A 26,114-nucleotide genomic window follows, 5' to 3' on the forward strand; every position below is an offset into this window, starting at 1 on the left:
AAGAAGGAGAGTCCTGCAACATGTCCTCATGTTGGAAGGTGGGGCTGGTACCAGTAAGATGAGAATGTAAAGAAGGAGGAAGGTAAACATGTAGAGAGGTGGAGTTAGGTTTGATTGGAAATGAATCAGCCCATCCTACAGAGGGCAGCACCTGTATTATAAACTATATAAGGGCCACTATCCCATCCATCTTCACCCTGCAAGCTACATCAGGCTTTATCCTACGTGTTCCTTTGGCAAACCAGGTGAGACAAAATTCATCCAGCTACTTCTACAGATATTTGGTACTGTGTATGATAGAAGTCAAGGAATATAAAGCTAAAGTAAACATCATATATATTTTGCCTTTTTCTTTTTTTGTTTCTTAACTTTTTGTTCTCTCTCTCTCTTTCTTTTTTTTTTTTTTTTTTTTTTTTTTTTTTTAGTTCAGTTTATTCTGGGATCTTTTTGGAATAAGCTTATGTTTATAGTAGAAGTTTGCCTTCCTGCTAGGCCATTTCATACTCTCTTCCTAGTCTTTTATTTTTTTTTTTAAGATTGATTTATTTATTTGAAAGGCAGAGTAAGAGTGAGAGTCAGAGTCGGCGGTGGAGGGGGGGGATTAGAACAGAGAGAGCATGCTGTTACATCTGCTAGTTCACTTCCCAAATGGCCCCAATGGCCAGGGGAAGGCTGAAATCAGGAACCTGGAATTCCATCCAGGGCTCCCACATGGGTAACAGCCATCCAAGCATTCAGCCATCTTCTGCTGCTTTCACAGGGGTGTTAGTGTGGAACTGGATCAGAAGTGGAGCAGCCAGGTCTTAAACAAGTACTCCTATGGGATGCCAGTGTCACAGATAGCAGTTTAACCCACTGTGCCATAGCATGGTCCCACTTCCCAGTCTTCTTGCATGCTATCTTTTCTGGGCTGTCCAGCTCAAGTAGAGAAGCAGCTGGCCCTGTTGCAGAGCCTATTCTTTGTTTGTTGTTGGTTCCCAGAGCTCCAAGGTCTAATTATCCACTAGTCAAACTGCTGCCTACAGTGCTGAGCTTGTCTCCCTAACTTAACAAAGTAGACCAGTGTGTGCTCAACTGCTGAGGTTAAGACAATTGCTGAGCTCTGAGAAGGGCTATCTCTTGCCTCTGATGTACCAAGATATTGGCTCATTTTTCCTTCCATTTTTTATTTGATGACAGTTCTAAGGTCCAATTTAGCTTCTTGTACCCACAGAGAAAGTAGATGTACATGACAGATCATCTACCATTTTTTTTTTTACTCAAGAAAAGCACTGAACTCCGGGTAGTTCTGGAAATTTTAGGAGTCCCAGGACAATACTCAAGACACTAAAGTACCCAAAATTTAGAAACAGTATGTAGAGACTATACTTACCCAGGATAAAAAAATACAGAAATCTGACACCAAGTCCCATTTGAGCCAATATATGCCATCATTTGATTTTAGCAAAGTAATTTAAAAAAAAAAACTTCATTATTTACTCAACTTTGCTTGTTGATATTTTAAAAAGAGGTTTAAAAAACATAATATTAAAATAAAAGCTATTGATAAGTAAAAGAAAAGAAATAGCAATCTTGGTTTTTTCTCCAGGTTCACTTAATCTTGCAAAAAGATGACAGATCTCTTGAGAAGTGTTGTCACCGTCATTGATATTTTCTACAAATACACCAAGGAAGATGGAGAGTGTGGCACACTAAGCAAGAATGAGCTAAAGGAACTTCTGGAGAAAGAATTTCGACCAATTCTGAAGGTGAGGACTGTGTGCCAGGACTAAAGGCTGCTGGGGACCTGTCACAGGACTAAGATTAGATAAAAAGTGCACCATCCCAGTGATTTTTGAGAAAAATATGTAGGGGACATCTGAAATATTAAGACAGCACATATTTTTAAAAGGTTGAATGTTTCTTCCTCACTTTCTTATACATTCCCATCTTAAAGACCCTCAGGCTCTCTCATGAACGCAAACTTTGTTTTCTGGAAAAAAAACAAAATAATTATGTTGTATGACATGAATTAATAAATCATCCTATCAAATAGAGGGAAAAGAATAAATAGGGACATCATGTATAAGGGGAATTAGCAAAGAAGCCAAAATGATTAAAAACTGAAAACAAAATTCATCCATTTTTCCATCTACTTAGGAAGAACTCAGATATTAGGTTCTGAAAAGAGATTCTAATATAGAATATGTTAACATATCATGTTTACAACTCATATATAACTAAGATACACCAGTTATTAATTGTAGTATATTCACTCCTTCCCATAAACTAAGCACTTAAACCTCTAGCTTAGATCCTTAAATTGTCTTCATCCAAGAGTCTCCATTTTTTAAACCCCTTCCAATTTGCTGGGTTCTATTAACCTAAAATAATCCTCACCTAGACTAAAACTACTTGATGTCAAGCATCCATAAATCTCTAACCCTACTTAAATATTTTCTTTGAATATGTGGGCCAGATTGACCAGTCCTCCCTTGGTATATCATTCATGCAGAACCCAGATGATCCAGACACAGTGGATGTCATCATGCACATGCTGGATCAAGATCACAACCGAAGACTGGACTTCACTGAGTTTCTTCTCATGGTATTCAAGCTGGCTATGGCTTGCAACAAGGTTCTCAGTAAACAATACTGCAAAGCTTCAGGGTCAAAGAAGCATAGGCATGGTCACCAATGCCAAGAGGAAGAAAATGAAACAGAAGAGGAAGAGGAGGAGACACCAGAACAGAAATCAGGTTACAGACATCCAAGTTGGAGTGAGAGAGAGGAACACGGACATAGTTCTGGGGGTTCGAGGGGAACTGTGAAACACAGACATGGGTCCAACTCCTGGAGGTTGAGAAGGCAGGACGATTTATGCAGTTCAAGGAACCTAAAGGGATCTGAGAAAAGGCGCCATGGGTCTAGCTCTGGTTATTCATGGAGTAGCAGTGAAGAAAGACATGGTTCCAGCTCTGGGGAAATGGGAGAAAGAAGAAACAAGTCATACGTTAGCACCTCTAGGGAATCTGGGAAGGAATATGAATCTGGATATGGGTCAAAGAGTCAGGGGAAGAAAGGTCATGGTGGTCTGTCACATGGATTGGAGACAAGTGAGCATGAATCAAACTCTTCTCAGCTAAAAAAGAGCAGAGAAGAAAAACTTGGGTCTATCTCAGGAGGTTCAGGAGACTGTAAGAGGCAAAGTCATGCATGTGGCTCCAGCAATTCAGGTGGGTGTGGAAGGTCACAAAATGCTTCTACTTCTTATCATGCAAGTAGATCTGGAGGGCAACAGTCATGCTGTCAATCAGGAAGTAGTGGAGGACAAGGTCATAGATGTGTCTCAGGAGGGCAGTCATCTGGATATTGCCATCCTGAATCTAGCTCTTGTAGCCAGTCTTCTAGCCAGAGAGGATGTGGATCTAGAAAATGTGGTCAATCACAGAACTGTGGCACACAACAGAGAAGAGGCTCAAGTCAGCCCTCTTGCTGTAGACAACATGGGTTTGGAGCCAGTCAGTCTTCCAGTTCTAGTCAATATGGATCTGGTTCACGTGGCTATACTTCAAACTGTCATCAAAGAGGGTCTGGATCAAGTGAATATTCCAATTGTAGTCAACATGAGTTCAGTTCAGGTCAGACCTGTAGCCATGAAAAACATGGAAGAGGCCAACATGGATCTGGTTCAGGTCAGTCTTGCTGTAGCCAACATAGCTCAGGTTCAAGTCAATCCTCTGCCTGTGGCAGGCACAGGTCTGGCTCAGGTCAGTCCTCAGGCTTTGGAGAGCACGGGTCTGGATCAGGGCAGTCCTCTGGCTTTGGCCAGCACAGGTCTGGGTCAGCTCAGTCCTCTGGCTTTGGCCAGCATGGCTCTGGCCCAGGTCAGTCCTCAGGCTTCGGCCAGCACGGGTCTGGCTCAGGTCAGTCCTCTGGCTTCGGCCAGCATGGGTCTGGCTCAGGTCAGTCGTCTGGCTCAGGCCAGCCCTCTGGCTCAGGCCAGCATGGGTCTGGCCCAGGTCAGTCCTCTGGCTTTGGACAGCACGGGTCTGGATCAGGTCAGTCCTCTGGCTCAGGGCAGCACGGGTCTGGCCCAGGTCAGTCCTCTGGCTTTGGACAGCACGAGTCTGGCCCAGGTCAGTCCTCTGGCTCAGGCCAGCACGGGTCTGGGTCAGGTCAGTCCTCAGGCTTTGGACAGCACAGGTCTGCGTCAGGTCAGTCCTCTGGATTTGGCCACCATGGGTCTGGGTCAGGTCAGTCCTCTGGCTCAGGCCAGCATGGGTCTGGCCCAGGTCAGTCCTCTGGCTTTGGACAGCAAGGGTCTGGATCAGGTCAGTCCTCTGGCTCAGGGCAGCACGAGTCTGGCCCAGGTCAGTCCTCAGGCTTTGGACAGCAAGGATCTGGCTCAGGGCAGTCCTCTGGCTTTGGCCAGCATGGGTCTCGGTCAGGTCAGTCTGCTGGCTTTGGCCAGCATGGGTCTGGCTCAGGTCAGTACTCTAGCTCAGGCCAGCATGGGTCTGGCCCAGGTCAGTCCTCTGGTTTTGGACTGCACGGGTCTGGCTCAGGTCAGTCCTCTGGCATTGGCCAGCACGGGTCTGGGTCAGGTCAGTCCTCAGGCTTTGGACAGCACGGGTCTGGCTCAGGGCAGTCCTCTGGCTTTGGCCAGTATGGGTCTCGGTCAGGGCAGTCTTCTGGCTTTGGCCAGCATGGGTCTGGCTCAGGTCAGTACTCTAGCTCAGGCCAGCATGGGTCTGGCCCAGGTCAGTCCTCTGGCTTTGGACAGCACGGGTCTGGCTCAGGGCAGTCCTCTGGCTTTGGCCAGCATGGGTCTCGGTCAGGGCAGTCTTCTGGCTTTGGCCAGCATGGGTCTGGCTCAGGTCAGTACTCTAGCTCAGGCCAGCATGGGTCTGGCTCAGGTCAATCCTCAGGCTTTGGACAGCACGGGTTTGGGTCAGGTCAGTCCTCTGGCTTTGGCCAGCACGGGTCTGGCTCAGGTCAGTACTCTGGCTCAGGCCAGCACGGGTCTGGCCCAGGTCAGTCCTCTGGCTTTGGACAGCACGGGTCTGGCTCAGGGCAGTCCTCTGGCTTTGGCCAGCATGGGTCTCAGTCAGGGCAGTCTTCTGGCTTTGGCCAGCATGGGTCTGGCTCAGGTCAGTCTTCTGGCTCAGGCCAGCACGGGTCTGGCCCAGGTCAGTCCTCTGGCTTTGGACAGCAAGGGTCTGGATCAGGTCAGTACTCTGGCTCAGGCCAGCACAGGTCTGGCCCAGGTCAGTCCTCTGGCTTTGGACAGCACAGGTCTGGGTCAGGTCAGCCTTCTGGCTTTGGCCAGCACGGGTCTGGCTCAGGTCAGTACTCTGGCTCAGGCCACCATGGGTCTCGGTCAGGTCAGTCCTCGGGCTTTGGCCAGCATGGGTCTGGCTCAGGTCAGTCCTCTGGCTTTGGACAGCACGGGTCTGGATCAGGTCAATCCTCTGGCTCAGGCCAGCACGGGTCTGGCCCAGGTCAGTCCCCTGGCTTTGGACAGCACAGGTCTCGGTCAGGTCAGTCTTCTGGCTTTGGCCAGCATGGGTCTGGCTCAGGTCAGTACTCTAGCTCAGGCCAGCATGGGTCTGGCTCAGGTCAATCCACAGGCTTTGGACAGCACGGGTTTGGGTCAGGTCAGTCCTCTGGCTTTGGCCAGCACGGGTCTGGGTCAGGTCAGTACTCTGGCTCAGGCCAGCACGGGTCTGGCCCAGGTCAGTCCTCAGGCTTTGGACAGCATGGGTCTGGCTCAGGTCAGTCCTCTGGCTTTGGCCAGCACAGGTCTGGGTCAGGTCAGTCCTCAGGCTTTGGCCAGCACGGGTCTGGGTCAGGTCAGTCCTCTGGCTCAGGCCAGCACGGGTCTGGCTCAGGTCAGTCCTCTGGCTTTGGACAGCATGGATCTGGCTCAGGTCAGTCCTCTGGCTTTGGACAGCACAGGTCTGGGTCAGGTCAGTCCTCAGGCTTTGGACAGCACGGGTCTGGCTCAGGGCAGTCCTCTGGCTTTGGCCAGCATGGGTCTGGCTCAGGTCAGTCCTCAGGCTTTGGACAGTATGAGTCTGAGTCAGGTCAGTCCTCTGGCTTCGGCCAGCATGGGTCTGGATATGGTCAGTCCTCTGGCTTCGGTCAGCATGAGTCTGGATATGGTCAGTCCTCTGGCTTCGGTCAGCACGAGTCTGGATATGGTCAGTCCTCTGGCTTCGGTCAGCACGAGTCTGGGTCAGAGCAGTCCTCTGGCTTCGGCCAGCATGAGTCTGAGTCAGGTCAGTCCTCTGGCTTTGGACAGCACGAGTCTGAGTCAGGTCAGTCCTATGGCTTCGGCCAGCATGGGTCTGGGTCAGGTCAGTACTCTGGCTCAGGCCAGCATGGGACTGGGTCAGGGCAGTCCTCAGGCTTTGGACAGCACGGGTCTGGCTCAGGGCAGTCCTCTGGCTTTGGCCAGCATAGGTCTGGGTCAGGTCAGTCCTCTGGCTTCAGCCAGCACGAGTCTGAGTCAGGTCAGTCCTCTGGCTTTGGCCAGCACGGGTATGGGTCAGGTCAGTCCTCTGGCTTTGGACAGCACGGGTCTGGGTCAGGTCAGTCCTCTGGCTTTGGACAGCATGGGTCTGGTTCAGGTCAGTACTCTGGCTCAGGCCAGCACGGGTCTGGATATGGTCAGTCCTCAGGCTTTGGACAGCACAGGTCTGGCTCAGGGCAATCCTCTGGCTTTGCCCAGCATGGGTCTGGGTCAGGTCAGTCCTCTGGCTTTGGACAGTATGAGTCTGAGTCAGGTCAGTCCTCTGGCTTTGGACAGCACAGGTCTGGCTCAGGTCACTCCTCTGGCTTCGGCCAGCATGAGTCTGGATATGGTCAGTCCTCTGGCTTCGGTCAGCATGAGTCTGGCTCAGAGCAGTCCTCTGGCTTTGGCCAGCACGAGTCTGGATATGGTCAGTCCTCTGGCTTTGGTCAGCACGAATCTGGATATGGTCAGTCCTCTGGCTCCGGTCAGCACGAGTCTGGGTCAGAGCAGTCCTATGGCTTTGGACAGCATGAGTCTGGATCACGTCAGTCCTCTGACTTTGGTCAGCACGAGTCTGAGTCAGGTCAGTCCTATGGCTTCGGCCAGCATGGGTCTGGCTCAGGTCAGTCTTCAGGCTTTGGACAGCACGGGTCTGGGTCAGGTCAGTCCTCTGGCTTTGGACAGCATGGGTCTGGCCTAGGTCAGTCCTCTGGCTTTGGACAGCACGGGTCTGAGTCAGGTCAGTCCTCTGGCTTCGGCCAGCACGGGTATGGGTCAGGTCAGTCCTCTGGCTTTGGCCAGCATGGGTCTGACTCAGGTCAGTCCTCTGGCATTGGACAGCACGGGTCTGGATCCTCAGGTCAGGGGACACAAAGAACGACACAACAGCAGTCAAGAGATACCTCTAGATCTGAGCAGTCTAGTCGTGGGCAGTCCTCGCACACTGTGCCCCACTCAACCAGAAGAAGAGGATCAGTCCACACTGAGTCCAGTGAGAGGGAGGAGCATTCTGGAGTCTCACACAGACACACAGGATCCCATCAAGGCCAAGCAGGATCTCAACAGGGAGAGTCTGGATCCTCAGGTCAGGGGACACAAAGAACGACGCAACGGCAGTCAAGAGATACCTCTAGATCTGAGCAGTCTAGTCGTGGGCAGTCCTCGCACACTGTGCCCCACTCAACCAGAAGAAGAGGATCAGTCCACACTGAGTCCAGTGAGAATGAGGAGCATTCTGGAGTCTCACACAGACACACAGGATCCCATCAAGGCCAAGCAGGATCTCAACAGGGAGAGTCTGGATCCTCAGGTCAGGGGACACAAAGAACGACGCAACGGCAGTCAAGAGATACCTCTAGATCTGAGCAGTCTAGTCATGGGCAATCCTCGCACACTGTGCCCCACACAACCGGAAGAAGAGGATTAGTCCACACTGAGTCCAGTGAGAGTGAGGAGCATTCTGGAGTCTCACACAGACACACAGGATCCCATCAAGGCCAAGCAGGATCTCAACAGGGAGAGCCTGGATCCTCAGGTCAGGGGACACAAAGAACGACGCAACGGAAGTCAAGAGATACCTCTAGATCTGAGCAGTCTAGTCGTGGGCAATCCTCGCACACTGTGCCCCACACAACCGGAAGAAGAGGATTAGTCCACACTGAGTCCAGTGAGAGTGAGGAGCATTCTGGAGTCTCACACAGACACACAGGATCCCATCAAGGCCAAGCAGGATCTCAACAGGGAGAGTCTGGATCCCCAGGTCAGGGGACACAAAGAACGACGCAATGGCAGTCAAGAGATACCTCTAGATCTGAGCAGTCTAGTCGTGGGCAATCCTCGCACACTGTGCCGCACTCAACCAGAAGAAGAGGATCAGTCCACACTGAGTCCAGTGAGAGTGAGGAGCATTCTGGAGTCTCACACAGACACACAGGATCCCATCAAGGCCAAGCAGGATCTCAACAGGGAGAGTCTGGATCCCCAGGTCAGGGGACACAAAGAACGACGCAATGGCAGTCAAGAGATACCTCTAGATCTGAGCAGTCTAGTCGTGGGCAATCCTCGCACACTGTGCCCCACTCAACCAGAAGAAGAGGATCAGTCCACACTGAGTCCAGTGAGAGTGAGGAGCATTCTGGAGTCTCACACAGACACACAGGATCCCATCAAGGCCAAGCAGGATCTCAACAGGGAGAGTCTGGATCCTCAGGTCAGGGGACACAAAGAACGACGCAACGGCAGTCAAGAGATACCTCTAGATCTGAGCAGTCTAGTCGTGGGCAGTCCTCGCACACTGTGCCCCACACAACCGGAAGAAGAGGATCAGTCCACACTGAGTCCAGTGAGAGTGAGGAGCATTCTGGAGTCTCACACAGACACACAGGATCCCATCAAGGCCAAGCAGGATCTCAACAGGGAGAGTCTGGATCCTCAGGTCAGGGGACACAAAGAACGACACAACGGCAGTCAAGAGATACCTCTAGATCTGAGCAGTCTAGTCGTGGGCAATCCTCGCACACTGTGCCCCACACAACCGGAAGAAGAGGATTAGTCCACACTGAGTCCAGTGAGAGGGAGGAGCATTCTGGAGTCTCACACAGACACACAGGATCCCATCAAGGCCAAGCAGGATCTCAACAGGGAGAGTCTGGATCCTCAGGTCAGGGGACACAAAGAACGACACAACGGCAGTCAAGAGATACCTCTAGATCTGAGCAGTCTAGTCGTGGGCAATCCTCGCACACTGTGCCCCACTCAACCAGAAGAAGAGGATCAGGCCACACTGAGTCCAGTGAGAGTGAGGAGCATTCTGGAGTCTCACACAGACACACAGGATCCCATCAAGGCCAAGCAGGATCTCAACAGGGAGAGTCTGGATCCTCAGGTCAGGGGACACAAAGAACGACACAACGGCAGTCAAGAGATACCTCTAGATCTGAGCAGTCTAGTCGTGGGCAGTCCTCGCACACTGTGCCCCACTCAACCGGAAGAAGAGGATCAGTCCACACTGAGTCCAGTGAGAGGGAGGAGCATTCTGGAGTCTCACACAGACACACAGGATCCCATCAAGGCCAAGCAGGATCTCAACAGGGAGAGTCTGGATCCTCAGGTCAGGGGACACAAAGAACGACACAACGGCAGTCAAGAGATACCTCTAGATCTGAGCAGTCTAGTCGTGGGCAATCCTCGCACACTGTGCCCCACTCAACCGGAAGAAGAGGATCAGTCCACACTGAGTCCAGTGAGAATGAGGAGCATTCTGGAGTCTCACACAGACACACAGGATCCCATCAAGGCCAAGCAGGATCTCAACAGGGAGAGTCTGGATCCTCAGGTCAGGGGACACAAAGAACGACACAACGGCAGTCAAGAGATACCTCTAGATCTGAGCAGTCTAGTCGTGGGCAATCCTCGCACACTGTGCCCCACTCAACCAGAAGAAGAGGATCAGTCCACACTGAGTCCAGTGAGAATGAGGAGCATTCTGGAGTCTCACACAGACACACAGGATCCCATCAAGGCCAAGCAGGATCTCAACAGGGAGAGTCTGGATCCCCAGGTCAGGGGACACAAAGAACGACGCAATGGCAGTCAAGAGATACCTCTAGATCTGAGCAGTCTAGTCGTGGGCAATCCTCGCACACTGTGCCCCACTCAACCAGAAGAAGAGGATCAGTCCACACTGAGTCCAGTGAGAGTGAGGAGCATTCTGGAGTCTCACACAGACACACAGGATCCCATCAAGGCCAAGCAGGATCTCAACAGGGAGAGTCTGGATCCTCAGGTCAGGGGACACAAAGAACGACGCAACGGCAGTCAAGAGATACCTCTAGATCTGAGCAGTCTAGTCGTGGGCAATCCTCGCACACTGTGCCCCACTCAACCGGAAGAAGAGGATCAGTCCACACTGAGTCCAGTGAGAGTGAGGAGCATTCTGGAGTCTCACACAGACACACAGGATCCCATCAAGGCCAAGCAGGATCTCAACAGGGAGAGTCTGGATCCTCAGGTCAGGGGACACAAAGAACGACACAACGGCAGTCAAGAGATACCTCTAGATCTGAGCAGTCTAGTCGTGGGCAATCCTCGCACACTGTGCCCCACACAACCGGAAGAAGAGGATTAGTCCACACTGAGTCCAGTGAGAGTGAGGAGCATTCTGGAGTCTCACACAGACACACAGGATCCCATCAAGGCCAAGCAGGATCTCAACAGGGAGAGTCTGGATCCTCAGGTCAGGGGACACAAAGAACGACGCAACGGCAGTCAAGAGATACCTCTAGATCTGAGCAGTCTAGTCGTGGGCAATCCTCGCACACTGTGCCCCACTCAACCAGAAGAAGAGGATCAGGCCACACTGAGTCCAGTGAGAGTGAGGAGCATTCTGGAGTCTCACACAGACACACAGGATCCCATCAAGGCCAAGCAGGATCTCAACAGGGAGAGTCTGGATCCTCAGGTCAGGGGACACAAAGAACGACACAACGGCAGTCAAGAGATACCTCTAGATCTGAGCAGTCTAGTCGTGGGCAGTCCTCGCACACTGTGCCCCACACAACCGGAAGAAGAGGATTAGTCCACACTGAGTCCAGTGAGAGTGAGGAGCATTCTGGAGTCTCACACAGACACACAGGATCCCATCAAGGCCAAGCAGGATCTCAACAGGGAGAGTCTGGATCCTCAGGTCAGGGGACACAAAGAACGACACAACGGCAGTCAAGAGATACCTCTAGATCTGAGCAGTCTAGTCGTGGGCAATCCTCGCACACTGTGCCCCACTCAACCGGAAGAAGAGGATCAGTCCACACTGAGTCCAGTGAGAATGAGGAGCATTCTGGAGTCTCACACAGACACACAGGATCCCATCAAGGCCAAGCAGGATCTCAACAGGGAGAGTCTGGATTCTCAGGTCAGGGGACACAAAGAACGACACAACGGCAGTCAAGAGATACCTCTAGATCTGAGCAGTCTAGTCGTGGGCAATCCTCGCACACTGTGCCCCACTCAACCAGAAGAAGAGGATCAGTCCACACTGAGTCCAGTGAGAGTGAGGAGCATTCTGGAGTCTCACACAGACACACAGGATCCCATCAAGGCCAAGCAGGATCTCAACAGGGAGAGTCTGGATCCTCAGGTCAGGGGACACAAAGAACGACGCAACGGCAGTCAAGAGATACCTCTAGATCTGAGCAGTCTAGTCGTGGGCAATCCTCGCACACTGTGCCCGACTCAACCGGAAGAAGAGGATCAGTCCACACTGAGTCCAGTGAGAGTGAGGAGCATTCTGGAGTCTCACACAGACACACAGGATCCCATCAAGGCCAAGCAGGATCTCAACAGGGAGAGTTATTGTCCAGCCATAAACAGCCACAAAGCTCTCTTTGGCAGTCACGAGATACAACAAGGAAAGAGTCTAGTAGTGCCCGTGGCCATTCTGGAACAAGACATTTTCACTCACAGAGTAGTGGACGACAAAGACATGGATCAAGTCAAGTCTGGAGACATGGCAGCTATGGGCAAGCAGAATATGATTATGGGCAGTCTGGGTATGGACCTTCTGGTGGCAGCAGAACTAGCAACCACAATTCTATCGCTGTGAGAACAACAGATTTAGTCTCAAGCACACAAGTGTATAGACATGCACAATCATATACTACTTCTGACCATAAAGTATCCAAAGCAACTGAAATAACCGGAAGTCAGGGTTCAAGGTATGGAAAGTCAGAAGCAATTCTTGGGCAATCACCTGATTCCCATAGTCAGTCCGGATCTAGCGTAACTACAGGGCAACAATCTTGTCGTGGGCATTCAGTAGTAACTCCTGAACTGTCAAGCGACACCCATTTTCAAACTGGTTATAGCACAGGAAGAAGGCAGGGAACTACTAATAGACAGCCAAGTAACCACTCTGAATCTGTCCATAGACAATCCATTTCATTTCATCAACACTCAGATTCTAGCTCAACTGAAGGGCAGGGATCCCACAGAGATGGTAAAGAGCATTCAGAAGATCAAGGGAAACAGAACCAGGAACAACCAGGATCTGAGTATGGAAAATCAGAGCTAAATACATTGCTTGTACATGAATCCAGTTACCAGCTGTCTTGTAGAAGTTCAGCAAAACATGGATCAAGTCATGGGCGATCACAAGACACCCAGGGTCAATATGGATCAAGCACCAATGAAAAGCAAGGATATAGCCATACGCAATCAAGTGACAGCTATGAGCAGTCAAGTGACAGTGGAAGCAGGAATCAAAGATCTATTTCCCAGCACTTTCTAGATAGCCAAGACCACACAGGAACTGGAGAATATAGGTATAGATATTTATCAAGTGTTACAACCACATTGGGTGGGCGGAGGCAAAGGAAAGAGTCAGGATCAAGTCTTTCAGGGGGCACTAGAAAATATAGTCAGGATGTGGATGATAAACAGACAAGAAGCTATGAGGCTAGAAGTTACCATGGAAGGGAAAGAGTAGACTCAGGTTCCTTTTACTTAGATAGTAATACTCCACTCTATGAATATGTCCAAGAACAAAGGTGCTATTAGTTTGAATAGAAAGCCAACAGGAAACAAACTAACCCAAGTTAAGAATTAACCCCAAGAGAAATTAAGAAATGCAATATGAAAACAAGATATTTAACAGGAGCCCTTCCTTTGGTAGTAGGGGGATATGGCTGTTCTTTTAACTATACTAATGTACTCTATTATTTTGTTTGATGCAAAGTCTTTTTTATAAGGCTCCATAATCAAGGAGTTCCCTGGATAGAAAATATTGAATAAATAGTTAATTAGTACTTAGGACTATATTCAGAACTATATGATGAAACGATATGGGTACTGTGAAATAAAATGAATGCTTTCTAAAATTTCTAAGACTCAAAATTTGAGTTTTCTATATTTGATTTTTATCAATTATTAACAAACCTATCCAGTGAGCTAAGAGATATGGTTTAGGAGCCAAACTGTCTCCAGTAACTTTATAACATATCCAGTGTCCTGAACAAAGAATGTGGTAGTTTCCTAGGTAAAGATTCAAAATATTTGCATCTTTTTTTGGTTACCTCTGGTACTCTGCTCTACTACTTTTGGACTTACTGTGATGACTTCCTGTATATAAGATCAATAAAACTGTAATGCATTAAAAATGAAAATAAACTTTTCATCACAGTATAGTCTCTTTTCTTTTCATCGCCACAAGCACAAACATAGCTGCCTACCACAGAGTAAGATGCATATTTTTCTTCTATCTTAAGACATCTAGATGGTAGTGAAGCATTTGGATACCAATAATAAGGTAACTCAAAGAAGCCAAAACTCAACCATATCTGATCTTTTCCTCAGTCTAAGTACTGTCCAAAGGAGAAAGACTGAGAGAAAAAAGGCTTTACAACACTGAGGTAAGGCCAGAAGCTTTGGTTAATCAGTATTATCAGAGTAAACATCAAACATAACCCCCAGTGAACACAACTCAGGCTCTGGAAATAAGACTTCATGCATCCAGAATTTTTTTTCCTGTCAAGGATATTAATGTGGAGAATACACCCTAATACACTAATACTGATACACTGTTGGTAGGAATGCAAACTAGTACAACCATTATGGAAGGCAGTATGGAGATTCATTAGAAAACTAAAAATACTTTTACCAAATGACCTAGCTCTCCTACTCCTGGGAATATATCCAAAGGAAATCAAATCAGAATATGAGCTACCTGACTCCCAAGATTAATTCACAATAACTAAAATGTGGGATTAACCTAGATGTTCATGAACTGATGACTGGATAAAGAAAATGTGGAATATTACTCAGCCATAAAAAAGAGTGAAATTCTGGGGACCGGCTCCATGAACAGTGGGTTAATCCTCTGCCTGCGGTGTCAGCATCCCATATGGATGCCAGTTCTAGTCCTGGCTGCCCGTTTTCCAATCCAGCTCTCTGGTATGGCCTGGGAAAGCAGTAGGAAATGGCCCAAGTCCTTGGGCCCCTGCACCCATGTGGGAGACCAGGAAGAAGCACCTGGCTCCTGGTTTTGGATCAGCGCAGCTCCAGCCATTGCAGCCATCTGGGTAGTGAACCAACGGAAGACCTTTCTCTCTGCCTCTGCCTCTGCCTCTCATTGTCTGTAATTCTACCTCTCAAATAAATAAAATCTTTAAAAAAAAAAACCAATTAAAAAAAGAATGAAATTCTGACATTTGCAACAAAATGAATGCAACTTGAAACTGTTATGCTAGATGAAATAAGCCAGACCCAAAAAGATAAATATCACATGTTTTATTTGTAGTAGTTAATAGAGAGTATAAAAGTCATGTAGATGTCATATCATTTGGTATACAATTAAAAATAAAGCTTCATTGACTCATGCCATATACACATGGCAGTAAACACTTATTTCACACATTAAAAAAAGAAACGGGGAGGGAACAGTGGGAGATTGTGGGTAACTTAATGCTTTGATCTTAATTTGGGCATTGACAAAAACTTATTATTATTTATATACATATATATATATATATAAAACATTCCTACCCAGGAAGAGAAAATACATAAGTTTATTACGAATAGTGAGAGAATTAACAAGAAAAAAACTATGTGCAAAAAATAACTTCAGAAGAAGTTTTACTGCTATAAAGCCCAGAGAAAATGTCCAAAATGCCAGAGATAGAAAGAGCATTAGAAATCATCCCACTTGATATGCAGATTAAAAGGAAAAAAGGCTATAAAAACCACATTTAAACAAAAAATGATAATTCCCCAAATCAGAATTTGCTGCTTCACCATCCTTTCTTCACCCAAAAATAAAGCTGTTTTTCCTCGAGTTTCCTTTTGGAATTTTTAACTGAAATATTATAAGCCCTTATGGGAAACAGAAGTCACACAAAAAAATTGGCTCATTCTTCTGCTAATACATTCTATCTATTTTTTTTTATTATTATTATTTGACAGGTAGAGTTATAGAGAGTAAGAAAGAGAGACAGAGAAAAAGGTCTTCCTTCTGTTGGTTCACTCCCCAAATGGCCGCAACGGCCGGAGCTGCGCTGATCTGAAGCCAGGAGCCAGGTGCTTCTTCCTGATCTCCCATGAGGGTGCAGGACCCAAGCACTTCCGCCATCCTCCACTGCCTTCCCGGGCCACAACAGAGAGCTGGACTGGAAGAGGAGCAACCAAGACTAGAACTCAGCGCCCAAATGGGATGCCAGCGCAGCAGGCAGAGGATTAACCAAGTGAGCCACGGTGCTGGCCCTATCTAATTTTTTATTTTAATATTATTTTAATATTTATATGAATGCTCAATGTTATATAATCAATGTCAACACCAGTCATATTAATTTATTAGTGAGGGGAAATAAAATTACCATTATATTATTTATTACACATTGAATTCTTACTGTGTATATGGTAGTTAACCCTAAATACTAACCAACTCATACAAATCTACCTATCATCATCAGTCAATGGGTAAATGTTAATTATCAAAGAACTATTAGAAATTTAAGTTTTATATTTAATCCCATGTAAATAATTTCTATTGTAAGTAAAATAAATGAGACTCAAAGAGTTTAACTTATTCATTCTATGCAGCTAGTTACTGCTATAACCAGGATATAGGTTTCTAAGCTTTTCCAATTCTTCCATAGGGTGTGCACTCATTCCATATAATTCCACATTGTTTAATCTTTAACTATACACTTAGGACTGTCTAAAATTTCATCAGTCCCTTGAATCAATGTTAATTGGCTTATATTGTATGTTTGTGTGAGTATGTGTACATGTGTACGTATAAATATAAAGGATATATACTTATAAATTATTCTGATAATGCTTTGACCACATCAATTTTAAACTTAAGTAACATAACATTAAATATAATTCAGATTGCTAAGACCTTCAATAATTAGCTATAATTTGTCACTAGTAAAAGTGAAAGCAATTGATCCTTATGAAGCACACTAAAAATATTCTAAAATCACTTGTAGAGAGTTACACATTTACCTTCTAAGGTAAAAGAAAAGATAGAAGTGAGACAGCAGGTATGGTCTATCAGGAAAAAGGTTAGAAACTGAGGTGCCCTCATGTAGAATCCCTGTGTATAGTTGAATTTCATTTTTTATTACTTCATTTTTTAAAAAATTTTGTTTATTTATTTGAAAGTCAGTTAGAGAGAGAGAGAGAGACAAAGAGAGAAAGAGAGATCTTCCACCCACTGGTTCATTCCCCAAATGGCCCAGGAGCTTTATCTGGTCTCCTACATGGATGCAGGGCACAAACATTTGGGCCAGCTTCTGCTGCTTTTTCCCGTGCCATTATTAGGGAGCTGGATCAGAAGTGGAGCAGCCAGGGCAGGAACTGGTGCCCATACAGGATGCTGGCATCAAAGGTGGAGGCTTTACCCACAATGTAGCAACACGGACCCCTAGTTGAATTTCTTAGGTACTATTCTGCTGCAGAGTCATAGGTCTATATAGTTAGAAATGTTTCCCCTACACTACCTCCCTTGTGCCAGCATACTGTAGATAAAACATCTCTGTGCCAAGACTACCCAAGAATGTCAAAGTATTCTTCACAGTCAGGAAACAGCACCTGGCACTGAGGAGCACATGCTCTAAGTGGACAACTGGAAAAAACAAAAGATAAAATTCTCCTCCAAACTTTTTAGATGAAGGTGATCTTTGGATGAGGAGTGGATAAAGATCAGTTTCTTCCTGACACACGGCATGCCCTGGTTGCTTTGTTGAGTACATGACACAGTCTCCTGGTTGTCAAGGGCAAATAAATAAAATAAATCTTTTTTAAAAAATATATTAGAGCCTAGAATTGTTTCCAATTGGTGCAATTTCAGAGGCTGAATGAGAATTATGTTGCTTCTCAAAGTATATCACGTTAAGGTTAAGTCTGTTTAGGAAACAGGGGAAAACAAATAGCTTTTGTTTTCCAACAACAATACTAGTTCCAATTGCTTTTGTCTTCCAAATCCTTGCCTCACTCTTCCTAATACCTTTCTGACAAGTTTTGTCAGACTTAGCTGGCAATACCTGAAAGGATAGTTTACCTCTACCTACATGTGACATAATACTCTTATTTCTACATCTCTCCATCAAGAAGAAATCCAAGAATGCAAGCTAAGCTAATCAGCAATCCATCTCTGATTAGCCAATGACAAATCCAAATAATCTAGATAATGAGGGTGTTGTCAGTGCAATATTAGGGCCACTCATTCACTCATCTGCTCATTCATTGAAAGGAAGTCAATAACAACTCGACAGACACTCTACGTGGTACTGAAGCTGCTACTATGAGAAATATACTATCCCTGTCATTTCAGAGTTAATATGTTCATTGAGGAACATATGATTAGCATCTGAGAAACAGATATCAATACTGCAGCAAGCGCTATAATAGACATAATCAAGGAGTGGTGTCTGCAGTGAAGTTATCTAACCTTGATTGAAAGCGATGAAGTAAGAAACAAAGCAATCTTGAGAATTTGCAGTGGATCTCCAGAAGTGGCCAGGAGTCACCCAGATTTACCTGAGGAGACCAAACTAGGCATTTTTAAAAAGTATATGTAAAATCTTAAAGTAAAAATGTCCATGGTGAGTTCAGGGAACCTGAAAAGACTCCAGCATAGCTAAGACATGGATGCATATGGAAGTACGGAAAGAAATGTTTTGGGAACAATAAACAGGGATTGTATTATAATAAATTTTATAAGTCTTACTAAGAATTTTAGTCATTTTATACAATGAAGAATCCCCAAAGGGTTTTTTTTAAAGTCACATTATTGTATTTTCATCTTGGAAAACAAATTTTGTGACTAAGGAACAAGAATGAATGCATGGAGATCAATTAGGAGATTACTACAATAACCTGAGTTAAAAGCTATAGATGTCAGAGGCCAGCATTGTGGCATAGTGGGTAAGGGTGCTACCTGCACTGGCATCCATATAAGCACTGGTTCAAGTCCTGGCTGCTCCACTTCCAATTCAGTTCCCTGCAAATGGCCTAGGAAAAACAGAAGATGGACCAAGTGTTTGGGCCCCTGACACCCATGAGGGAGACCTGGATGAAGCTCCTGGTTCCTGGCTTCAGCCTGGCCCAGCCCCAGCTATTATAGCCATTTGTGAAATAAGCCCATGGATAGAAGATCTCTCTCTCTCTCTCTCTGACTTTCAAAATAAAATAAATAAATCTTAAAAAATAAATTTAAGAATTGGGGAACACCATACTGAAAAAGATTTAGTATTCTATAAGCAAAACATCATGGGGAAAATGCAGAAGCAAAATTAATTGGTTTGATGGCCGGAGCCGCGGCTCACTAGGCTAATCCTCTGCCTGTGGCGCCGGCACACCGGGTTCTAGTTCTGGTTGGGGCGCCGGATTCTGTCCCAGTTGCCCTCTTTCAGGCCAGCTCTCTGCTGTGGCCCGGGAGTGCAGTGGAGGATGGTCCAAGTGCTTGGCCCTGCCTCCGCATGGGAGACCAGGAGAAGCACCTGGCTCCTGGCTTCGGATCAGCGCAATGCACTAGCTGCAGCGTGCCAGCCACAGCGATCATTGGAGGGTGAACCAACAGCAAAAGGAAGACCTTTCTCTCTGTCTCTGTCTCTCACTGTCCACTCTGCCTGTCAAAAAATTTAAAAAATTTAAAAATTTTTAAAAAATCATTTGGTTTGCGGTTACATAATTGTCTTTTGGAGGCTACCTTGTTGGAGAGTCCCTAACCACAAAACCATATATTAGCTCCCTTGATAGGTTGCTATTATTTTTTTTAAAGATTTTTTTATTTATTTGAAAGTCAGAGTTACAGAGAGGGAAGGAGGGAGGGAGGGAGGGAGAGGGAGAGGGAGAGGGAGAGGGAGAGAGAGAGAGGTCTTCCATCTGCTGGTTCACTCCCCAGTTGGCCGAAATGGCCAGAGCTGCACTAACCCGAAGCCAGGAGCTTCTTCTGGGTCTCCCACATGGGGGCAGGGGCCCAAGGACTTGGGCCATCTTCTACTGCTTTCCCAGGCCATAGCAGAGAGCTGGATTAGAAGTGGCATCTGGGATGCCAGCACTGCAGACAGCAGCTTTACCCACTACACTATAGTGCCAGCCCCTGCTATTATGTTTTATTTCCTCCATTATGTTTTATTTCCTCCTAACATAAACATTTGCCAGAGTAAGCTTATATTTGCAGTTATGACCCAAAATAGATTTTATGTGTTTGCAATTTAAACTAGATTAGGGATATCTTTCAGGTCTAGCTGGTTTTGTTTGCTGAAGAATTTTTCAAGTTTGGTCCCTATTTGAATTTTGTTCTAACATCATTAAGGAAAAAAATATGTCATTAAAATGGAGTGGTGGGCAGGAAGTGGTATATAGGCCTCTCTTGAGATATTATGAAATTATAAATAATTGAGAATAGGAAAGAAAATTTAGTGATAACTTTTATTTTATGTTTTCACAATGATCTGAAGAAAGTGTTCTCAGAAGACAAAGCAAAAAGAACACCAGTATGATACACTGAGTACTAAAAAAGGTTTTCTCCTCCAAAGTATTTAATTGTAAGTAATTTCTTAACAAGGATTCTTTACTCATTCCCAGAATGTGCCATTTGCTGAAAAACAAAGCATTTTTGAATGGCAAAAGCAGTATAAATTACCAATGATGACACTTTTAAATTTAACCAGAATGTCTTTTGGGACTACCAAAATGTTCCCAGAAACAGAATCCATGGAAAAAAAAAAAAGAAGAAGAAAAGAAAAAAAAAAAAAAAACCTCACAAAGAATAGGCAACTCTGACATGCATCTAAATAATCTAAATAAAGAATTTAAAGAAGTCAAGACATGACTTATGATAAAATGAATTCTTTAAAAAAACTAACAAATTAAAAATAATAACCACCATAATGGAAAGAAGACATGGGAAACAAAGTATAAGCCTACTTATCCCTTCATTTCTTATGGTAGGGATTCAATTAATATTGCCTAGAATTAGGACATTTATTTCTTTAAAATTCATTTATTATAATCTCAATATTGTTCATACTGTTTTTTCTCTAATTATCTGAGAATTTTATAGACATCAGTATAGCAAAGAAACTTTACTTATATTTTAGAATCTCTTATAGCAAGTTTAAATACTAAAGATACCATGTAAAACTGCTAATTCTTTTTTTTTAAAGATTTTTATTTATTTTATTTGAGAGTTAGAGTTATAGGCAGTGAGAGGGAGAGACAGAGAAAGGTCTTCCTTCCATTGGTTCACTCCCCAAATGGCCGCAACGGCCAGAGCTACACCAATCTGAAGCCAGGAGCCAGGTGCTTCTTCCTGGTCTCCCACATGGTTGCAGCGTTCCAAGGACTTGGGCCATCTTCTACTGCTTTCCCAGTGTCGCTCCCTCTCTCGCGGAGGAACGACACCGCTGTTCTCTTTCCCCGGCTCTTCCCGGGTTAGCTGCCGCCCCCCCTCCCCGGCCTCCGCGCAGGGGTGGCACACCGCCGGCCGGCTCTCTCAGGGGTTGCTCAGATGTTCCTCAGATGTTTCCCGGTGCATAGTGTCTCTCTCTTCCTTTATAGTCCTTTTCCACCAATCCATGCTCTGCTGCCCACACGCCGAGCACGCTGCTCTCCCCCAATCAGGAGCAGGATCAGCTCCTGCAGCTCCTGCAGTCGAACTGGTGAGGCAGCTGTGTAGAAGTTGTTTGCTGTCTCTCAGTGCCATATTGTGGGAGATCATATGCATAGAATTAGTCTGAGTTTCAGTAATTTAGTCTCAGTTGCTCCCCACACCCAGGCCATAGCAGAGAGCTGGACTGGAAGAGGAGCAGCCGGAACTAGAACTGGCACCCATAAGGGATGCCAGCACCGCAGGCAGAGGATTAACCTACTGCACCACGGCGCCAGCCCCAAAACTGCTAATTCTTTATTTAAACTTACATAAATGATATGATTCCACTATGTTAAATGAATTTGGTTTAAGTTTTGAGTGGCTGTATACATAAAAAGAAGTTTGGCATAATGTTTTCAAAAAGAAAGCATCGTTTATTTCTGTATTACAGAATTGTGGGTGATTTGTTGCTGTCTTCTTTTATAATTCCCTGTACTGCTTAAATACTTTGTAATTAATAAGTTATGTATTGTTAAAAAAAAAAAGTCTTGGGAGGGCATCTGGCCTATCAGGTAAGATGCAAGCTGAGCCATCCATGTCCCATATTGGAATGGCTGCATTCAATTCCTGACACCACCTCTGGCTCCAGCTCCTAGCTCCAGCTTCCTGCTAATGCAGACCCTGGAAGGCAGTGGTGACCGCTCAAGTGATTAGATTCCTATCACTCACGTGGGAGACTTGGATTGCATTCCCAGCTCCCAGCTTTGGCCTGGACCAGCCATGCTACTATAGGTGTTTGGGGAGTGAACCAGTATATGGGAGCCCTCTCTCTCTGTCTCGCCAATAAAGAAATTTAAATTAAATAATAAGTCATTAAAATAAAATATAAAACCTGTTGAAGTGAAATAGACACTATGAGAAAGAGTGACTTGATTGGCCCTTGTCCTGACTGTTGATGTACAGCTTAATACTTTATCCCTTTTAGTATTTTTTTTTTGTTCTACTTAATACTATTGGTTGAACTCTGTACTAATACACAATTATTCTTAAGTGTTGAAACTTAACTGAAAAGTGATCCCTGTTAAATATAAGAGGGGGAATAAGAGAGGGAGGAGATGTACAATTTGGGACATGCTCAATCAGACTTGCCCCAAATGGTGGAGTTAGAAACATGCCAGGGGATTCCAATACAATCCCATCAAGGTGGCATGTACCAATGCCATCTCACTAGTCCAAGTGATCAATTTCTGTTCACAATTGATCATAATGATAGGACTAAGAGTCAAAGGGATCACATAAACAAGACTAGTGTCTGCTAATACTAGCTGATAGAATCAAAAAGGGAGAGAACGATCCATCATGGGAAGCGGGACACACAGCAGACTCATAGAATGGCAGATGTCCTAAATAGCACTCTGGCCTCAGAATCAGCCCTTAAGGCATTCAGATCCGGCTGAAAAGCCCATGAGAGTATTTCAGGCATGGAAAGCCAAGACACCCTGGGGAAAAAAAATGACCTAAATGAAAGATCTCTGTGAGTGAGATCCCAGTAGAAAGAACAGGTCATCAAAGAAGGAGGTACCTTTCTTCCACTTTGACTATGACCTTGTCTAAATAAGATCAAAATCAGCGAACTCAAAAGACCTCCATAGCCTTGGCAACTCAGGACAAGAGCCTAGGGTGATTACTGATGCCATAAACAAGAGTGTCAATTTGTTAAGTCAACAACCGGAATCACTGTGCACTTACTCCTCATGTAGGATCTCTGTCCTTAATGTGCTGTACATCATGATTTAATGCTATAACTAGTACTCAAACAGTATTTTTCACTTTGTGTTTCTGTGTGGGTGCAAACTGTTGAAAGCTTTACTTAATACATGCTAAATTGATCTGTATATAAAGATAATTGAAAATGAATCTTGATGTGAATGGAAGGGGAGAAGGGAGCGGGAGATGGGAGGGTCGCGGGTGGGAGGGAAGTTATGGGGGGGGGAAGCCATTATAATCCATAAGCTGTACTTTGAAAATTTATATTCATTAAATAAAAGTTTAAAAAAATAAATAAATAAAATATAAAACTACTCATGTTTAAACTCACATAAACACGACGTATACACAGAGAGTCTTTGGAGCAGAAGAACATGATCCAGATAGACAAAGAAACCATTTATGTCCCATAAACCTGGACAAGCACAGTCACTCAACAGAACAAAGAGGGATCAGATCAAGAAGGATCACAGGGTCAAGCTCATACAACAAAAGAGACTCAGGTCAAGCTTAGGTTATTTGTCTGGAAGGAAGCAAAAGTACTAACACAATCAGAGAATACAGGAAAAGAAGATCTAACTTGGGTAGAGATCCAGGTATTTATAAAAAATCTTCAATTGGGCCTATGTCTCCAAGCTTTGGCCAGCATTTCTAGCTTATTGGGTCAGTTCCCTAATGTATATTGGGTTCTTGTCAGAGTTCCAGTTGGAGAATATGATGCAAGAAAATACATTTAGTGAGTCAAAGAGAAAATTAAAACTAAAGTTCTCATCTTATTGAACCTCTTAGTTTTCTCATAACTCAAGCGATTGCTCTAGCCCTACTTATTAAATATTTTAAAGTTAATCACAGTGTTCTAAAGAGCTAAAACATCACAGGCCTGCCTTATTTGCTTAGGGATCCAAAGCTGCTATTGTAGCAACATTAAATTCCATCACAGCTTCTTTTGTAATTATCTGTTGTTTGCTTATCTGTGCCAGACAGTGGTAAGGGGCTTTACATGAATAATTACATGTAATGATCATATTAACCTTGGGAAGCAGCTATATATTTTAGTTTGTGAAACTTAATGATCTTTGTTTATGTGTTTATTTTTAAAATGTAATAAATGAAAGACAAAAAGAAAGGACAGAATAAAAGAGTCCCAGGGATACTTTTAACAAAATTTCACATCTGAAAAGGACACTGAAGGACAAGTGTTTGATGTAGAAGTTAAGAAGACACAGTTTGGGGATGCCTGCTTCTCATATCAGAGTGCCTGGGTTAAAATTCTAAATCCACTTCCAATTCCAGCTTGCTAGTAATATAATATAACATATATATAATGAAATTCTATTAAGCTATTAAAAAGAATGAAGTCCTGTCATTTTCAGCTAAATGGATGGAACTGGAGGATATAACATTGAGTGAAATAAGCCAAACACAGAAAGACAAATACCTCATGTTCTCCCTTGATATGTGAGATAAAATTAAAAAGAAGAAATCTGAACAAAGATTTTTGATTACTAGAGGCTGGGAGATATAGGAGGGATAAAAAGAGTTTGGATAAAAAAAATTAATGTGGGGAGGAGCATGTTGTGGGGCAGAGGTTAAGCTACCTCTTCAGATGCTGGCATCCTATCTTACAACACTGGTTTAAGTCCCGGCTGCTCCTCTTCTGATCCAGCTCCCTGCTAACGTACCTGGGAATGTAGCAGAAGATGGCCCGAGGATTTGGTTCTTGCCACCCACATGAAAGACCTGGATGGCATTCTGGGCCCCTAGTTTCTGCCTGTTCTAGTCTGGACATTTGCAGCCATTTGGGGGAATGAATCAATGAATAGAAGAATTCTTTCTCTCTCTCTTTTCTCTGTCACTCTGCCTTTCAAATAAACAATATATCTTTAAAAATAATAATACGGGAAGCTGGGTGTGGTTCATTAATTGTGACAAAGATATAAATACTAGATATTAATAGGGGAACTGGGGCTAGAAGTATATTGTATTCTACCTCACAATTTTTGTTTTATAAATTTAAACCTATGCTGAAATGAAATGTTAATTTTTAAAAAATATTTACTTATTTATTTGAAAGTCAGAGTTACAGAGAGGAGAGGCCGGGGGAGAGAGGGAGAAAGAGAGAGAGAGGTCTTTCATCCGATGGTTCACTAGCCAGTTGGCTGCAACAGTAGGCCAGAGCTCTACTGATCTGAAGCCAGGAGCCAAGAGCTTCTCTGGGTCTCCTACGCGGGCAGAGGGCCCCAAGGATTTGGGCCATCCTCCACTACTTTCCCAGGCCGTAGCAGAGAGCTAGAATGGAAGTGGAGCAGCTAGGTCTCAAACCGGCGCCCAAATGGGATGTCAGTACCCCAGGCTTTAACCCACTGTGCCACAGCGCCAGCCCCAAAATGAAATGTTTTTTAAAAATGAATTCTATGATAGGAATATACCAAGTTTCATTTAGCAGTTAATCTATTCGTGAACATTTAGGTTGTTTTCAGCTTCTCAGTATTATAAAGAATGCTGAAAGGGGTATTTTGCTTTTTTCTCCTGTTCACACATGTGTTCTTCAAGGGTATATCTTACCTAGAAATAGAATTATGGGCACTTAGGATATGTGAACTTTTGATAGATATTGACAAATTGTCCTCTGAAGTAAACATATCAACTTACCTTCATCAGAGGTACATGAACATTTCCTTTACCCAACACCAAGCCAAATTCATATCAATTTTAGAAATTTTATTAACCTTATGCATACATAATATCATTGATTGTCTTTATTTTAATTTGCATTTTCCTGAATATCAACAAAGTTTAAGTGTCTTGTCTTAAATTTTTTGCCCTGCTGAGTTTGTTTCCTAAGACATGCTCTTTTTGATCTTTGCTCTTTTTACTATTTGTTATTCTATAAGCTTAGCTTTTTTAAAAAAAATATTTATTATTTTTTATTTATTTATTTATTTAAAAGTCAGAGTTACAGAGAGAGAAGGAGAGACAGCGAGAGATCTTCCATCCGCTGGTTCATTCCCCAGATGGCTACAGTGGCAGGGGCTGGGCCAGGCCAAAGTCAGGAGCCAGGAGATTCTTCCAGGTTTCCTAGGTGGGTAGCAGAGCCCCAAGCACTGGAGCCATCTTCTGCTGCTTTTTCCTAGGCCATTAGCAGGGAGATGCATCAGAAGTGGAGCAGGGACATGAACTGGCATCCTTATGGGATGGCAGCATCACAAGCAACAGTTTTACCTGCTACAACCACAGCGCTGGCCCCTAACTTAG

At 44.8% G+C, this 26,114-nt stretch overlaps 2 protein-coding genes across 28 annotated transcripts in view; one reads left to right on the top strand and one right to left on the bottom strand.

Moving 5' to 3' along the window:
- Positions 1-26,114, bottom strand: part of LOC103350055 (uncharacterized) — a 328,422-nt gene that overhangs the window by 114,728 nt on the left and 187,580 nt on the right. The window lies entirely within an intron of this gene.
- On the top strand, positions 173-13,675 carry FLG2 (filaggrin 2). Of its 8 annotated transcripts, none has more exons than XM_070077704.1 (5): positions 173-245; positions 1,589-1,748; positions 2,495-7,851; positions 8,077-8,751; positions 9,202-13,675. In XM_070077704.1, the coding sequence occupies exons 2-5, from the start codon at positions 1,611-1,613 to the stop codon at positions 13,049-13,051; spliced, it is 10,020 nt and encodes a 3,339-aa protein (XP_069933805.1). In that variant the 5' UTR covers positions 173-245; positions 1,589-1,610; the 3' UTR covers positions 13,052-13,675. The 8 variants fall into 8 exon arrangements, with proteins under 8 accessions (XP_069933805.1, XP_069933801.1, XP_069933803.1 ...); XM_070077700.1 differs by having other exon boundaries at positions 2,495-3,944; positions 4,041-7,851; positions 8,077-13,675; XM_070077702.1 differs by having other exon boundaries at positions 2,495-3,944; positions 4,236-7,851; positions 8,077-13,675.

Source organism: Oryctolagus cuniculus, chromosome 7 (genome assembly GCF_964237555.1).
Source record: "Oryctolagus cuniculus chromosome 7, mOryCun1.1, whole genome shotgun sequence".
Taxonomy (NCBI): Eukaryota; Metazoa; Chordata; class Mammalia; order Lagomorpha; family Leporidae; genus Oryctolagus; species Oryctolagus cuniculus.

What these genes read in the sequence shown, in the direction of transcription:
- FLG2 (XM_070077699.1), top strand. Translation starts at nt 1,611, where the DNA reads ATGACAGATCTCTTGAGAAGTGTTGTCACCGTCATTGATATTTTCTAC. An exon ending in AATTTCGACCAATTCTGAAG is followed by an intron (nt 1,749 to 2,494) that starts GTGAGGACTGTG and finishes TCATTCATGCAG; the next exon opens with AACCCAGATGATCCAGACAC. An exon ending in CAACGGCAGTCAAGAGATAC is followed by an intron (nt 7,852 to 8,076) that starts CTCTAGATCTGA and finishes GTCAAGAGATAC; the next exon opens with CTCTAGATCTGAGCAGTCTA.